This window comes from Nelumbo nucifera, chromosome 1, assembly GCF_055504915.1.
Source record: "Nelumbo nucifera cultivar China Antique chromosome 1, China Antique-T2T, whole genome shotgun sequence".
NCBI lineage: Eukaryota > Viridiplantae > Streptophyta > Magnoliopsida > Proteales > Nelumbonaceae > Nelumbo > Nelumbo nucifera.
The window spans coordinates 198,235,711-198,253,301 of NC_142649.1; the positions used below are offsets into that span (position 1 = coordinate 198,235,711).

Consider the following 17,591-nt stretch of genomic DNA (forward strand, 5'->3'; position numbering starts at 1 on the left):
ACATTTATTTTCATTAGATATTTTCTATTCTATTGATTTCAAGATGATATATTGAAAATAATAAAATTGTTTCACTCATCAAAATGTTTAGTGGTTTTGCAGTTTTGATTGAGTGTTTTTCTATTGTCATTGACTACTTGATTAAGAAGAAAAATATTTATTGAGTGTTTTTCAATTGTTGTTTAATCTTTTATATATTTTTCTTTTTTTAATTGGATTTCCTTGTTTTCTGCCTTGTTAAGTATAAGGGGGTTGGGTGGCTAGGTCAAGGTGGGTGGGCTTGGCAAGTGGGTGAATTGGGTATGGGCACAAGGCGGGTAGGCAAGTGCAGGTGGGTGGGCTGGGCATTAAGCAAGCCCAGGCAGGTGGGCCAGGTAGTGGGTAGGGGGTGCAAGCACAATCATGCAAGTGCTTGCGTGCACTGGGTAGGGTTCATTCATTGCTAATGCTTGTATATTTCAAAATTGATCATTTACTCTCATTCATTAATGTAATTTTTATGTTGTATCTCAAATCTATAATGTAATAAAAAAATGCACCAATAAGTAAAACAAAAATACAAAAAACTAAATAATTTATAAGTTGTATCTCAAACTAACAATACAAAATTAGAAAAAAAAAATCAAAATTAGTCTCTCATACTCCTCTAATTAATCATATACATGACAAAAATAACTTTAAAAATGGAAGAGATTCAAGATTGAAAAAGGGAAAAATGAATCAACCCCCCCCCCCCTCGTTCAACTTCAATTGTGCAAATTAATGAATAATTTGCATTTTTTGGTAGTGTTCAATCTTCTAAGAAAAACTTGAACAGTGGACAAGAACATAAAAAAGCTGTTCAAACATGTAACCTATGCAAGTCTTTGGTTCGACAGTTCCAAGTTTTTGTTATAGGCAATGTTCAAGCAGAGTCCAAGTGATTCTATGCATTAGGCATCAGGTTCTTTGATTGAATCTTGGTTTAATTATATTTTTTATTTTCTTTTCATTTTGCAAATTAATAGGTAATAGTAAGTTAATAACACATGTTATATGACTGAATCCACTGCTAGCGATATATAACTATTTGAACAACCCTGAGGGGGATCCCAACAAGCCCTCATTTCTCCCCAATACCCATAGTACACAGTAACGTTTTTGTCAAATCATAGGAGGGGATGGCTGGAAGTGGTGGTTGCATCCATCCTCTACCCGGGCTGCTTTTAGAGTTCGGTCTATTACAAACTCATTTCAGAGTCTATGCACATAAACAATCTTAATATCACCTTTTCTTTGTTGTAGAAATGCTTTTGTGAGTGAAGTTAGGTATCAAAATTAAAATAATTTAGAAAATAATAAGTTTAATTTGTTTTATTAGGTTGAATTATTAAATTAAACAAACTAATAATTTTTGTAACAATAATAAAAACGCAAAGCTTTTATTGGTTAAAACTAATAAAATTATTAGTTTGTTCTTTCGGTTACATGTAACTAAAACGTATAAAGGCTTCAATTCTTCTATAGATATGAGACTAACTTAAATAAAAAACCATTGTAAAGACTTTGTGATGTGCGTTCCATTTTTTGATCAAATAGGCTGTTAATTGAAAATTAAACCTGATTTAATTTTTTTTTAAGTTAAATAAGAAACTAAAATCAAATTTATCATATAAGGATAAGTTGTGAATCTCAAATGACATAATTAATGGTTCGGGTCCATTATTTTAAATAAAACATGGCAAGTCTCTTAAATCAAATAAAGATCTATTAACAAATAAATAAAAAAAACTCAACCTTAATTTTAATATAAATGATTTAAAAGATTGAAATAGCTATCGGGGGATTCCTAGTTATCGTATTTATTAAAAGAAGAAAAATGTATTACAGTATTGTTGAATGGTTGCTTTTTTGGCAAATTTCTTAAACTACCCCTATAGTTTAGATAATTGACTAACTCTACCTTTACTATTTATCTATTGTATTAAAGTACGTTTATGCTTCTAACAATTGTCTAAACATCCACTATTGTTAACCAATGTTTTTGAATCATCGTTGGTTCGAATGGTCGGACCGTTCAGTCCGGAAACCGTCCAAGTAACCAGTTCCGTTTCACTCCTGACCCATTATTGGGTCAAAAACTGTTGATTTTGTCAGAAAACTGTTGACCCGGACGATCGAACAGTCGATTCATTTTACCCGAATATCGGTTTGCGATTTGAAAAATTGCAGAGAGGGAGAAACTCTGAATCTGAAACATGAACTCATATCTGATATCCAAAAAGACTAAGAGAAGAAGAAGAAGACAAATTTGTAGTTTTCTCATATCTCATATCTTGATCTGAGTTGAATGACTTCTTGCTTCTTGGGTGGTATCTAGTTCAATTTAAGTAATGTGTCGAAACGGGTTATGCCGGACAGTGACAATTATTCAAACCAGTCCTTTGATGGTCACATGAAATCCAGTAAGAACAGTGATGAGTTAACTCGTCTTCTCGTACAAAAATAAGCTAAAAGGAGGTCTAAATCGATAAGTGAGAGTTTCATTTAGAGTTCTGATTGGGAGAATAAGAACAATAACAATGCAAAAGCAAATGACGCAAAGAAGGCTAAGATTAGACTATGCATACTATCAATGATATAAAGAAAAGACACCCCACAAAACAATTTTCTCATTCTCTGATTCTCCCTCTTCCATGTCTACCATGTGCAGCTTTTACACATCACCACGTTTGTAGGGAACCACTTCATCAAACAGTTTTTTTTTTTTTTTTTATGTGGTAGGTGGCCCCCCAACCAAGTCCACGCAACATGGGATTGTTCGTGTTCTTTGTCCCCACTTGATTATGGATTTTGGAGAGGTGGGTCCAAATCTTTCATCTCCATACAATATTTATTCATTTATCAAACAAATGAATAAATATTGCTGACTGTTACAACAACTTTCAGTTGTTGACCTGAATAGTGACCACTAACAACTTGTTCTTACTGTCGTTTGTACTCTTATCAACATTCACTTCATTTTCCTGATCTTCGGCTATAGTTACATGATCAACTTCTTGGTATTCTTGAAAAAATTCAATAGTTGGGTTTTATTTTGAAAATTTGATGGATAGTAAAGGGCAAATTTAATATTTTGTTTTTTGGGTCATTTATTAAAACACCACTATAGTTTCGTTAATTTATTAAAACTTATCATGTAGTTATTGTTTTACTAAAACATTCCCTATAATTTGCAATTAATTTACTTAATCGATCTTCCATTAGATAAAAAATAGAAAATGATGGACCCTAAATCCATTTAAATAAATTTAATCAAAAGAAACTATAAACCAAAATGTTTTTTTTTTTGCCCCTGATGGTGCACGATCTGGTCACTCCTAGCTGGAAGTGGCTACGCTCCTAGCTGGCGACGGACGAGAGGTACCTGTGAGGAAAAAGATGAAGGAACCCGGGGGGCTCACCCGACGGGAACACTCCGATGGTTAAATTAGTAACCGGATTGAAAGCTGGGAGAGAGAGAGAGAGAGTTGCAGAGAAATTAAAGAGCTAGAGTGATGATGATGCAATACCTTCGCCCCTGGGGGTCGGGGTCCTTATATACTAGTATCCTGACATGTCAGGTGCAACCGCCTCCGAATCTCTGTTGCAGCGATCTGTTGTCAAATAATGGATTGGAGTGGCTGGCCGTTATTTGTCAGAGCTGAGCTGGCGGGCAAGGGTGATTGCTGCAAAGTACGGTCCTGCCAAACAAGAAACAACCTCCAGGGTTGGCAGGCACAACGCCGCCAGGCGAGAGACATGGGCGCAGTCTCCGAGTTTGGCAGATACGGTTGTTGGGCAAAAAACCCCCTGCGATACGCCAAGCTGCTTTGCAACGAGCTACCTTACACCGAGCTGCTGGTGATGCGCCGAGGTGCTTCTACCCGAGGCAGGCCTCCGAGGTAGCCTACTTAGGTTTGGACAGGAGCGAGCTTATTCTAGTTAGGGAGCTGACGAGCTTAACCCAAAGTGTCTTCAGTTCGAGATGCTCCCTACTTGGGAGGGTCTTAGCTCGGGGTGCTCCCTTATTTGGGAGAATCTTAGCCCGGGGTAACGGAGTATTATCTTGTAGCGAGTTGTCAGGCTGGGTTATAGCGAGCTTGTTACGCCAAGTTGTAGCGAGCTCGTTATGCTGAGTTGTCACTTATGTCGAGTCACGTCCACGTATCCCCTTATTATGAGGTCGGGCTAAATCACCCTCCATCAATTGCCCCCACTCCCAAGTTGAAAGCAGCTTGATGAAGGGAGTAGATCGTTCCTTTTTGCCTGGAATGACTGATTCGATAAGCTTGTAGGCGTAAGCATTGGTCAAATTTGCTTCTTAGGTCGAAAGAGTCCAAGTGTTTGCAACCTCACATAGGACCTCACCGTCCTGATTATCGGGGCACAAAGGTACCCCGAGGACATCTACCTCGTCAAGGGGTTCTGCAATCCGACCATTACCTCAAGAGTGAAGTTTATCATGCCATCCTCAAGAGAGGGTTGTGACTACTTTATCAGGTCGCTCCACCTAGGTAGACTTCGACGTAGTGTTTCTCAAGCTGGTTCTCAAAAGAGTAGCCAGCGAGTTTGATGCGGAGCTAGGAACCAAGGTGGAGATCGACCGTGAAGAGATTGGCCAAGTTTGTGTCCATCATGATGTTGAAAGCAAAGTAGTCTTTCCTTTGTTTTTTCTTTCTTGTGTTGAATCAATCTTCCTTCCATCGTTTCTTTTTCTCTCTTTTTTCTCCAAAAAAATTTCTAAGTGTGAATTCACCCGAGGTGCTGAACTGAATGCACACCGATGAGGCTAAACGCGAACAACTTTTTTTTTATTTTGCCCATGCCGAAGAAACAACTAGGTATATGTCCGAACTGACGTGGATAAGTGTGGATTACTAACGAAGTGTCAGGCTAACGAGCTTGACTCTAATAGGAATAACCCGATCTCAATGTATGCCGAAGTGAATAGACATTGTAGGGTATGTGCCCGTCCTACCTGCGCACAAGCTACTTTTTTATTTGCCCATGCCGAAGAGGCGACTAGGTCTCATGTTGTGCCAAAATCTTTTATCAGCTTAGCACCTTAGCCCTTGGGCTCTGGGAGCGACTTGCGGTCCACTCTCCTGTATTTAGCCAATGTGCGACCTGACCTTTCCGCCTAAGCGGGTGGTCATTCTGTAGTAACTTCTCATATGGTTGCTTCTGCCGAGGTCTTTTATCATCTTGGCACCTTAGCCCTTGGGCTCTGGGAGTGACTTACGGCCCACTCTCCTTATCTTTATTTATTTGACGTGCAACCTGACCTTTCTGCCTAAGCGGGTTGCTTCTATGTCATCCCGTGGGATTATCTTCTTGGGTGAGTGCTTGCGAGACCATAACGTACATGTTTTGCCCCCCTTGCGAGGGCATAACGTTGTTGTCGGTGTGAGTCGACAGTTCAAGTCCACGACTGCACTGCATCAGCCTCGTTAGTGACATCGGTCATCCACTTCTACAAGAAGCCACTGGGAGCTCGACCTGCGTGGGCGGCACTATTGCCAGCTCGCACGAGAGCCTTGGAAGGCTCGACCTGCAAGGGTGTCCGTTGGCCGTCGACTCTTGCGGGAGCCACGAAGAGCTTGACTTGTAGAGGCGACCTCGCGAAACGGAGCTAATGAGGCCTCGTCCTAGCTGATTGCTATTGAGGATGAGTTGAGGTCGTTTTGCTACTATCTACATCGGGCTTCTCCCATACTCAGATAAGAAAATTCATGCTTCTTCTCATAGAACTACTACGCTTCAATCCCGGCGGGAACCACTAATGGCTCTACCGCGGGGAGAGGGGCATTCACATACGGTACCGGGGTATTTATCTGGAGCACTGGGGATGTTGAGTTTTAGCCTGAACTTGTCTGATTTGTCAAAGGGGAGTTCTCCAGGTTCATCACAGATGTTTTTTGCCCCCCAGTAATCGGTATTCGTTCTGAGTGTTGATGCTGCTCAAAAGTGCTTTTTAGAGGTGAGAACTTAGCTTCTTGTAGCGATTCCCACAGACGACGCCAATTGATGGTGCGCGATCTGGTCACTCCTAGCTGGCGATGGACGAGAGGTACCTGTGAGGAAGAAGATGAAGGAACCCGGGGGGCTCACCCGACGGGAACACTCTGATGGTTAAGCTAGTAACCGGATTGAAAGCTGGGAGAGAGAGAGAGAGAGTTGCAGAGAAATTAAAGAGCTAGAGTGATGATCACGCAATACTTTTGACCCTGGGGGTTGGGGTCCTTATATACTAGTATCCAAACATGTTAGGTGCAACCGCCTCCGAATCTTTGTTGCGGTGATCTGTTGTTAAATAACGGCTTGGAGTGGCTAGCTGTTATTTGTCAGAGTTGAGATGGCGGGCAAAGGTGATCGCTGTAGAGTATGGTCCTTCCAGACAAGAAACAACCTCCAGGGTTGGCAGGCACAACGCCGCTAGGCGAGAGATGTGGGCGCAGTCTCCAGGTTTGGCAGGTACGGTTGTTAGGCAAAAAACCCCCTGCGATACGTTGAGCTACTCTACAGCAAGCTACCTTTCACCGAGCTGCTGGTGATGCGCCGAGGTGCTTCTACCCAAGACAGGTCTCCGAGGTAGTTTACTTAGGTTTGGACAGGAGTGAGCTTATTCTAGTTAGGGAGCTGACGAGCTTATCCCGAAGTGTCTTCAATTCGGGATGCTCCCTACTTGGGAGGGTCTTGGCTCGGGGTGCTCCCTTATTTGGGAAAGTCTTAGCCCGGGGTAACGGAGTATTATCTTGTAGTGAGATGCCATTTGCGGCGATCTGTAATGCTGGGTTATAGCGAGCTTGTTACGCTGAGTTGTAGTGAGCTCGTTATGTTGAGCTGTCACTTATGTCGAGTCATGTCCACGTGTCCCCTTATTATGAGGTCAGGCCAAATCACCCTCCATCAGCCCCTTAATAAAACACGGGTGACCATGGGTCCATGCCCTTGAACAATTTTTTCACTTAGTTTGGGAGTACTTTTAGAATAACAACCATGGATCCTGCCCTTGAACATTTTCTCGTTACTTTAGGTGATCATGTTGCTATTTTCATATGACAAAACAAATAATTTATAGTGAAAGGTCTATTAAGTAAATAGATTGCAAATTATAAGGGATGTAATAGTAAAATGCAAACTATAGGGTATGGTTAAGTAAACCTGTGAAACTATAAGGGGTGTTATAGTAAATGACCATTATTTTTTTTCGTTAATACTTAATAGCAATATGAATTATCACTTTTAAGACAATATGTAAAAGTAATGTATAGAGTACGTATTGTTAAGAGAACTAGTAACTGTGCACGTGCTTTGCATGTGGCGGTTCTAGATTATGATAATGATAGTAATAATATATCAAAAAATTTCTATAAATTTTGTGTTTTTTAGTGTTTTATTTTTATATATTTTGGTTGTTTTTTGTTATTAATCAGATGAAGGTTGTAAAATCCAAATATAATTACATAAGCACCTCATCCAAATATGTGATAATCGATCGAGTTGTGTTGGTTAGACTATTTTCTTTTGTAGTGTTTTAATTTTGTGGTGTATCTTTATCTTTTGTTCATTTATAAAAAAATGTAAGGTTTAAATGGAGAGAATTAAATTAGGTGAAAAGTAATAGTTCAATTTGCAATTTAAACATTATAGTTAAATAGGAACTAAACTCAAAAAATGAGTATTTTAGTCCAAAGAAAGTTCCACAATTTTATTCGTATTTTTAATAGCTATGGAATTATAGATGCGTTCAAATTTTTTCCATTTTGTTGTCTTTTTGTGTGAAAATAATTATGACACTTACTTTTTATTTAATACGACAAATATATGATATTATACATGTGCCTAATGCTTTCTTGCAAAATTTATGTATTTTTTCATTTTGTATTTTATATTTTAACTTTTATTATTTATTTATGGTATTAAAGATTAACACATTTAATCCGAAAGTTGAATTATTTATTATTAATTTTTATATTTCACTTTTCATTATCAATAAAAATAATTATATTTTATTACACTTATTTTTTAATTTGATTAATAAAAAAATCATAAATATTTAATTTTTTACATTTTTTTATAATTTTCTATATTTATTTTCATTTAAAAAATTTGATTATCTAATTATAATTTCATTGGTTGATCAATTTGATTGGGATGGTTGAATTGCTTAGTTACTATTTGGATAAAAAATAATTTTATTTTTGAATCAATTTTAACATATATGGATTTATTTAATTAAAAATATAGAGATAGATAGCATTTATTAGTAAAAAATAATTTAAAAATATAGAATTTAATAAAGAGAATTAAATGAGGTAAATATATTGTAGATATATAAAAGTAATGGATAAAGTAGTCAATTTGCTAAACCATAAAAAGTAAGGAAAATTGCAAAAAAAAAAAAAAAACAAATCGTATTACCGTAGTTTCCTTCCAATCAAAGGTCGTATTTGTACTATCATATATATTGCTCTCTCCTAATGCGGAGTGGTTCTGGATTTCTGCCTTTCTGGCACTCCTCGAAAACAGTCTCGGACATATTTTTTCGGGAAGAAATAATCAGACAGGAATTAGGTGATTCAGGATTCCATTTCCATCCATGGATTCCAGCCAACTTATCGACTCTCTCACTGCTCACGTAGCCTTGTATCACTCATCCGCTTCTTCAACATCTTCATCTCCTTCTATCAACCCTAGAGCCTCAATACTTCGCTGGTTTTCATCTCTCAATGTGCACCAGCGACAATCATCTCTCACAATCGTCGACGCCAAGTTTACCCAAATTCTCATTCAAATGCAGAAAAAGCTACATAACCACGGCCATGGTTTCTTCATCATCCTACCCGATCTTCCCTCTCGCTATCATCCGTCCCTCCCCAGTCTCTGCTTTCGAAGATCGAGAGGTCTCCTAGCTAGGGCCAGTTCTTCTAACGAGTCGGAACTGTCGATCTTTAATGCGGTGCAAATGTTCAGTTCCATAGAAGGAGAGGGAGTTGAAGGATGTTCCTGTTCCGTTGGTGGCCTTGACTCAATCACTGTTTCTGAAGATTTTGTCGGGGAGTTGAATCATTTTGTTGCGGTGATGGACGGCATTTCCAATGGGCAGTTTCTGAGAGGCGAAGGCAGCATCTTGGGTTCTTCTTGGGAAGAATTACCGTGGCTGAAGGCAAAAGGATATTACAGCATGGAGGCATTCGTGGCGAACAAGTTGGAACTCGCTTTAAGGTTGTCATGGTTGAATTGCAATGCAGGAAAGAAGCGCGGACCAAAATTGAAAGAGAAAGCCAATATTGCAGGTATAGCGGCAAATGTCTACTGGAGGAAGAAAGGATGTTTAGACTGGTGGATTGGGTTGGATTCTTCCGTGAGGAAGAAGACTTTTCGGGTAGCTTTAGGCAAAGCGGCCAAATATCTGGTACTTTTCGGGAACTTGGCTCCTCGACGTGGTTTTATTTCTTCTTTGTTTTTATACAACATTCCCAATGAATTCAGCAATGTGGATAAACTCTCAAATGGTCATAATTAAGATTCGCCGAAGGGGAAAGTAAAAGGGAAAAAAGCCATAAGGGGGCAGCTCTCTTGTCAGCATAGTACCTCAATATCGAGTGCTTAGTCAAAACGCAGTAACGGTGGCAAGAGAAAGAGTTTCCCCTCCAACTGTTCATAAGATGTATCAATCTGCCCCCTCCGTCCATGGAAAAAAAATGTCAAAAGAAAAATTTTAAATCCACTTACCGTTAGGTGTCAATGAGCCCAGTGGTCAATGATAATGCTTGAAGCTGTTAATTTATCCATAAGAAGCCTGACTGATAGGTACATCCCTGTCTCATCAAATATACACGTGGGAAGTATTTATTTGCATGGTTTCTCTTTTTTTTTTTATTTTTATTTTTTGATGATCAACGCATGGTTTCTCTTTAGTCCTGCGAAGCTCCTGCCTGAGTTGAGAGATGACACGGATTTCAAATCTTAGAGTATAGTGGACAGATTAATTGATTAGTTATTTAAATTCCCACCAAGTTGCCGTGTAGAGCTCTGCTGCAGCTTGCCGATAAAAGCATATGCTATTATGCTATTAAAGTTGCTTTCATATACTTTTGAAGTTTGAACTTGCAGGGTGTAAGGTTTATGTCATTTCAGGTCATTCTACATGGCTACAGAGAGTCAGATCAGAGGCATTATAATACACTCCCTATCCAAAGAAAAAGGGAAAAAAACCCTTGAGGGCTGCTGACCAATCAGCTCCCAAATACTCCCACAAGCTAGGTAAGTAGGGCCAAGCCATAGTACCACTCTCCTCCTCCCTACATTCCCCTGGCTGGTGAATTGGCTAGCTCATTAACTCACCTCTGGGTTTAACCGAATATGATGTTTCCTTAGATGCTAAAGACCTAGCCTCTTTGATATGATGCTGCAACTCTCAAGGACCTCATCCTCCATTCATCCTATCAATCATTGCCTGGAAATCTCCTACCTGTGTCTAATGTTGTGTTTGGTACCATTGCCACTTCTATTTGCAATGTTTTAGGTCGGTAAATACAAATTTTATGAGAATATATTATTTTCTATAACAACTACTTTGAGTTATCAATACAACCTTTGATACCATTGTTGTTTCTTGAGAAAATGTCAAATTTAGTGTTTCTACTATAAATGCCAACACCCAATGTGATGTCTATGTTTTTTTAGTGGAAGTGGTTATCTGATGTGATGCGACAAGACGATTTCTCAAAAAGTTGTATTAACCAACCTAAAACATTGCAAGTAGAAGTGGCAATGGTACAAACACAACCTAAGATAGTCTAGAGATGCCTTTGAAGGTCCTTCAGAAGGGAAAGCAACCCTGCACTAGAATCACCATATCCTATTGGACAAGATCACACTTACAAATCCCCTTGGCCCTTAACGAAGGCCTTTGCTTTGTTGGGATCATGGTTCACAATTTCGATATTGATGACACTGTGCCATGCAGAAAAGGGGAATTTTACTAATTTCACCAAAATATTTGGAAATAAAGAAAGGGGAAATTATAAAAACATGAAATTTGTTAATTGTTAGAAGAAGTCCAATTGAACAACATTGAAGACACAAAAAAACTGTAGCAAACAACTGAGTATGAAAGTAAGAGTTTTTTTTTTTGATCGATGAAACTTATATTATATTATATTAAAATATGTGAAAAAAACATTACAAGTTTAATTTAATGACCATAGTGTTGGCCCAACAACCAACACTATGTTACAAAGATGCCCAAAACAATTGCTGCCTATCTACCCCTTGTTTAGCAAGGGGGTTAGCTAGCCCATTTGTGCTTCTTCTAAGCCATTTAAATTCAGCTCTCTTGCAACCCTTTCTATTTCCTTGAAAGCATTCTTGAGAGTCCATGGACTATGTCTGTTATTTCTTGCCCAAGAGGTGATAACTTTGGAATCCCCTTCCACTTCCACTTGTCTGAGGTCCAATGGCTTAGCTATCCTAAGACCTTGTAGTAAAGCCAATAATTCATCTCTAATGGAGTTAGCCACACCAATTAACCTAGAGTAAAGGGCCTGCAATCTGCCCCCCGGATTTTTGATTGCCCTACGAATACCTGCCATACCAGGATTGCCTAACGAGCTTCCATCAAAATTCAGCTTAACTTTACTACCTTGTGGGGGTTACCAATCTATTTTTATGCTGTCTTTTTTTCCTAGAGGATTGTGCTATCTCCTTCTAAGCTCTTAGAATATCGATCATTTTGAAAAGCACTCCATGTTTTTGATCCAGAATGCAACCTTCACTTTTATTGTCTCAATAACTTCCTCCAACAATCTACTTTTGCCATTGAAAATTCTGTTGTTCCTTTCCTCCCAGACTACCCACACAGTTGCAGCCTTAGTAACTCTCCACATCAATCTTCCTCTTTTCTTTGATTGCCTTTGGAAGTTAGGCTTGAACCTTCCTGGGGAGGGATCCACCTGCAGCTGAAAAGATCACAGAAAAATATTCCCAGATAAGAGAGACAAAGGGACAAGGAATAAATAAGTGGGGTAAGGTTTCTCCACTTTTCCTACACAACAAGCATTTTTGAGGAGAGAGGCAACGAAAAGGCCTTCTTTTCTGCATTGCGTCACAAATGTTAACCTTTCCAAGGAAAGATTCCTAGCATAGAGCTTGAACCTTAGATGGGATAGGGTTAGACCACACTTCTTTGACTGGGAAGTCCACCCCTTGTGAAGTAGGCGAAGATAAGGACTTGAAAAACGAAGAACAAGTGAAAAGTCCATCCGGTGAGGGAACCTAGATTCTAGAATCTTCCGAAAATGGGTCCAAAAAAGTAGTTTCCAGGATATTAAGAAGGTTAACCAAAGATGTACACTCACTCTCCCTTAAACCTCTTATAAAACCCAAGTCCCACTTGAGGCCCGAGGGAGAGGAAGTGCACAAAAAGGACATAGGAACATATTTAAGCCTAAAGAAGGCAAAAAGGTTAGGGAACTAATCTTTTAAAGGAGCCTCCCCTACCCAAAGGTCTTCCCCAAGGTTCGAAATTTTGATACGTATCAGACCATATTGGCATCGTATCAGGAGCCACCCGATACACCCCTACAGGGGGTGTTTTGGGGTCTCGACCAGTTCAGAGGGTGGATGGACCTTAAACCGGTCCCTTTGAACCAGATTTGAAAAAAAAACTAAAAAAAAGCTATGTGTATGTTGATCGTGCCTTTTAGTTATATGGCACTAAACAGAATGGAATGGAAAAACCATGGTTTTCAAAAACCGGTCAGGTGACCGGTTCCGTTTTCCCCAAAACCGGATTTTCCCCAAAAACCGTTGATTTTGGTCAGCAAACTGCTGACCCGAGCGGTTAACTGTTCGAACGGTTTTGACTATTTTTTATTTTTTTTAAATTTTTTATTTTTTTGTCGGAACGGGCCATCCATTTGGCCCAGGAACCGGACCCCTGACCGATTCGTTCTCCAGGTCGGTTTTAAAAACCTTGGGCAAAACATGATTCATGTAGATTGATCAGAAAAAGAAAAGAACATGATTCATGTAACCGATCCCATATAATTGGGACAAGGCTTTAGATGATGATGACCTCTTAGTTTTAGGCCTTTGAGTATCTTACCTCAAATTGTCTTCATTTTGATGTCCTATATGAGCTACCTGAATTCAAGTATGCAAGCGCTTATTTATTTATATGTATTACCTCTTAGTTCTTGACCTCTGTTGGTTGGTTGGTTGCTTGTATGGATGGTTCAATATTATTTCTTTTGCACATTTGGTTTCTTGCATAAATATGACTATTGGTTCTGACTTTTGAAAGTTGTAAGTTGGCAGACAAATGAGATTGTGAAGGCGGCGAATGACACATTGGGGAATGAAGTTTGTTTTTGTAGTACAAGAGCAGAGCAGTCATTGATGTACAGTACTATCTCACATCAAAGGACTGCCAGGATGCTCTCAGTAGCTGAAGCAGAAATTTGTTTGGTCCTTCCATCTCCTACATCTGGAAAATATGGTTCCTTAGCCAATCTCTTCAAAGGACTTCTTGTGCTTCAGGAGATTTCTATGATGGTATCATCATGTCGGCATGGTGGATATGAAAAAGAAAGGCTATTTTTCAGTACACTGGGTTCTGTCCTCACCATTTCAGACTGCATACTAAGGAAATTACGAGGACTGCTTATGGTTGTTTCCAGTGATTGCATAAAACTTGAACTTCTAGGAGAGGGGAAATTGAAGGCATCCATAAATAAATCTGAACAGAAGCTTGGTGCTGGTAGCCGGAGAGGGAAAGGAAAGAGCCGTAGTCTGAAAAGGAAAAATCTTGTTCTGAAGTCATCTGGAGCTAATTTTGCAGTTGAGAAATGTCCTGAGGTATCATTTCCTTTTTCACGAACTTTATTGAAGGCTTTCTTATAGACAATTGCTTTTTGAAGAAACTGGATTTTAATTACTGCTAAGGGCTTCCTTCCAGGAGCATGAGTGCAGATTGGCCCACCCAGACCATTCCGAACTTGTTAAGGCTAATGGGGAGAGTGGTGCACATCTGGGGAAGGATTCTCATGATGAGACCTCATTACCAGGGGTTCAGATGGTAACTATTAGCTTTTCTCAATTTTATTATATTTGTCATGAATGATCAAACACTTAATGACTGGATTTCTTGTCATCAGGAACATGCCAAAAACAAGGTTCAAACTACTGGAAAGAAGCATAAGAAAGAAAGCTCTAGAAGTAAGAGATCTAACTTAAATGAAACAATTAAGCTTGATTCTGATGTAAGAACTCTACAAACTACCTCCCAGCCTGTTACTTTTCAACCTGAGGTTGCAAAAGATAACATGTTATCCAATACTTCAGCTGTTCATAATCTGCCAACTGATATTCCAATGGGTGGCAACAACATTATACCAAATTCAAGTTTTTGTATATCCACGAGTAAGCCTAATAAAGAGGATAGTGCTGAAGTGGCTCAAAACAGCCAAGAAGAGTCTGTTGTTGGTTCGACTGAATGTAGTCCTCATATTGGTTTAGAGTGTTTGTTCTTCCCAAACACAACAGCTGGAACTAATGCTACTTCTAGAGTGGAGACAGTACATGCCACACCTGCCTTAGAGCTTGATAATATCATAAAAAACAAGGAGCACATACGTGAAGGATCTGGACAGGAGCCTGATAATGTTATAACAAATAAAGAACTCAAGCATCAAAGTTCTGGACAGTTAAGTGCTACTGCTGCTGTTTCTCCATTGTTAAAAGAAAGCATCAACTTCAATGAAGAAAGCACCCTCTTTCAGAAGCAAGAAAGTGGGAACTGTTATTCTCATTGCCCCACAAGTTCTTCTGGGTGCACATCATATGAATGGCCCAGTATTGCACCTGTTCATTTCCCATCTGTCAACTCTCAGCATCTCCCAGCTGCCACTGATAGATTGCATCTGGATGTTGGTTGCAACTGGCGTAATCAGTTCCATCAATCCTATTTGTCCACAAGGCATCAGTCAAGAAATTCATTAGTTGAAGGTGGCTGCAGCCGGATCATGCCTCAAACTTCATTGAGTTTAGATTGGCCCCCAGTGGTACAAAGTAGCAGTAGGTTGACTCCTTCAGTGGCTTGTAACTATGACTCTGGATTTATTCCAAGGATGCAGTCTCCATTTCGGCAGAGTTTCACACCTCATGGCCTTCAACTTAATGGAATGATGCCTGAGGATGACAGGAAGCATTCTGGGGATGTTATAGACTCATGTGACTTAACAAAGGCATCTGAGCTAGCAGATGATTGTGATAGCCATTGGGTATCGGAAGAAGAATTTGAGATGCATGCATTTTCTGGAAGAGATTATAATCAATACTTTGGTGGTGGAGTGATGTACTGGAATACCTCGGATCATGCAGGCACAGGTTTCTCTCGTCCTCCTTCTTTAAGTTCTGATGATAGTTCATGGGCTTGGCATGAAGCGGATTTAAATAGAACCATTGATGATATGGTTGGCTTCTCTTCTTCATATAGCACAAATGGTTTGACATCTCCACCTGCATCTCCATTTTGTTCTCCTTTTGATCCTTTAGGATCTGGGCACCAGTCCCTTGGTTATGTTATGTCAGGAAATGATGTAACAAGCAAGGTTCTGCACTCTTCATCAGTGACAGATGGAGTGCCAGAAGAGAACACAACTGGATCTTTGGCTAATTCACCTGGTGGTGTTGTAGAAGGGCAGACTGGGGATTCACTTGCATATCCCATTTTGCGACCAATTATCATTCCAAACATGTCAAGGAAGGGTTCTGAGTTTAAGCTCAGTCGTGATCATAAAAGTCCATGTATTCCTCCTACCAAGCGAGAACAACCTCGGATCAAACGACCACCATCACCTGTAGTACTTTGTGTTCCACGAGCTCCACATCCACCTCCACCTTCTCCTGTTGGTGATTCCAGAAAACAGAGAGGTTTCCCAACTGTAAGGTCTGGTAGCTCTAGCCCTAGGCACTGGGGCATGAGAAGTTGGTATCACGATGGAACTAACTGTGAAGAAGCTCGCCTCTGTGTGGATGGTGCTGAGGTTATTTGGCCTTCATGGGGAAACAAAGGCCTTTCAGCTACATCAATGATTCAACCTTTACCTGGATCTCTGTTACAAGATCGCCTAATTGCAATCTCTCAGTTAGCTCTTGATCAGGAACATGTATGTTATCTGTAAAAGTTCCATGCCTATTATATGCTATTCTGATGCATTTCATTTGTTGATAAAAAAATATTTTGCAGCCAGATGTAGCATTTCCTGTGCAACCTCCTGAATTACTGAATTGTCCTGCTCGTAAGACATTAGTTTCTTTGATGCACAGTCTCCTTCACGATGAAATTGATTCATTCTGCAATCAGGTCTGAAGCTAGATAAATGCCATTTTCTGTTTCTTTATTACTTTCAATATGTGCAATCAAAGTTTCTGTCAAGTCTTACAACTTTGAGCTTCTGTTTCTATTAAGCATGTAAGCAAGTTTTCCAAGATTACTAATGGTTTGATCCTGTGGTGGAACATAAGGTTGCTGCCCAGAATTTGGCTAGGAAGCCATACATTAATTGGGCTGTTAAGAGGGTTGGACGGTCTCTCCAGGTCCTATGGCCACGGTCCAGGACCAACATCTTTGGTTCATATGCAACTGGGTTGTCCCTGCCAACCAGTGATGTGGATCTTGTGGTTTGTCTTCCTCCTGTGAGAAATTTGGTAAGAGTAGTCTCTGAAAATCTGTTTTGATAACTCCTACCAGTCATGCTTATTATGTTTATGGTAGATTTTCTTGAAAGTTATGGCTGGAATTACTTACTAGGAACCTATTAAAGAAGCTGGGATCTTGGAAGGTCGAAATGGGATTAAGGAAACTTGCCTTCAGGTACATTGCTGGTGTAGATTTTATGCTTGTCATTTATATTATATCTATAAGGTCCAACAAATTTTTTTTTTTTTTTAATTGAAATAAATGGTACAATCTGGAGCTCATAGGGAAAAAATGGAACACCAATTCAGAGGGAAAACCCCCCAGTCCAATGACACTGAGCACTGCTTTATTCTTTTTTGATAAATTTACCAAGAACCGTTATATGCCCATAACCACACTAATTAGGTAGGGCTGAACTCCACTGCAACTCATCTTCCCACCTCACTTCTAGACAGTGAGTCTGATAGCTCATGGGTAGAATAATGTATTTTCTTTTTTTTTTGGAAGGAGATAAAAGGGAATTTCATTAAACTGAAAAAAAGCAGTACATCTCAAAATGCTGGTTGTCTAGTTGACAAACCAACTTCAAAACAGAAATTACAATTTTTTTTTTTTTTTTGGAGAGGAACGACCTCTGGTTTGATGCTCCGAAGCATGTTCCTCACTGATTCCCTCCTTCCATTCCTCATATCCCTTACAGTCCAACTAAAATCCTCATCTTCCTTCCCCATTCCCTGTCTTCCCCCTCCCCTAATTTACTCAATCTCATCCAGCCCCACCTCTTCTCCTCCTTCCTCATCCCACCCCTTTATTTTTTTAAGTATTCTTCCCTCTTCTTTTTCTCTTTTCTTTTCTTTAT

The 17,591-nt window shown here is 39.5% G+C and overlaps 1 protein-coding gene across 20 annotated transcripts in view; it reads left to right on the plus strand.

Annotated features, from left to right (window-relative positions):
- Window positions 1-8,466: 8,466 nt before the first annotated feature.
- MEE44 (Nucleotidyltransferase family protein) overlaps window positions 8,467-17,591 on the plus strand; it is a 56,164-nt gene continuing 47,039 nt past the window's right edge. For 14 of the 20 annotated variants that reach the window (XM_019198608.2, XM_019198610.2, XM_019198609.2 and 11 more), the window contains exons 1-7: window positions 8,467-9,439; window positions 13,348-13,887; window positions 13,988-14,107; window positions 14,187-16,199; window positions 16,280-16,396; window positions 16,558-16,740; window positions 16,844-16,906. In XM_019198608.2, coding sequence (XP_019054153.1) covers window positions 8,624-9,439; window positions 13,348-13,887; window positions 13,988-14,107; window positions 14,187-16,199; window positions 16,280-16,396; window positions 16,558-16,740; window positions 16,844-16,906 — 3,852 coding nt within the window. In that variant the 5' untranslated portion in view covers window positions 8,467-8,623. Of the gene's footprint in view, window positions 9,838-13,340; window positions 13,888-13,987; window positions 14,108-14,186; window positions 16,200-16,279; window positions 16,397-16,557; window positions 16,741-16,843; window positions 16,907-17,591 lie in introns of all 20 variants that reach the window. The other 6 variants (XM_019198616.2, XM_010265998.3, XM_010265997.3 and 3 more) reach the window with 4 other exon arrangements.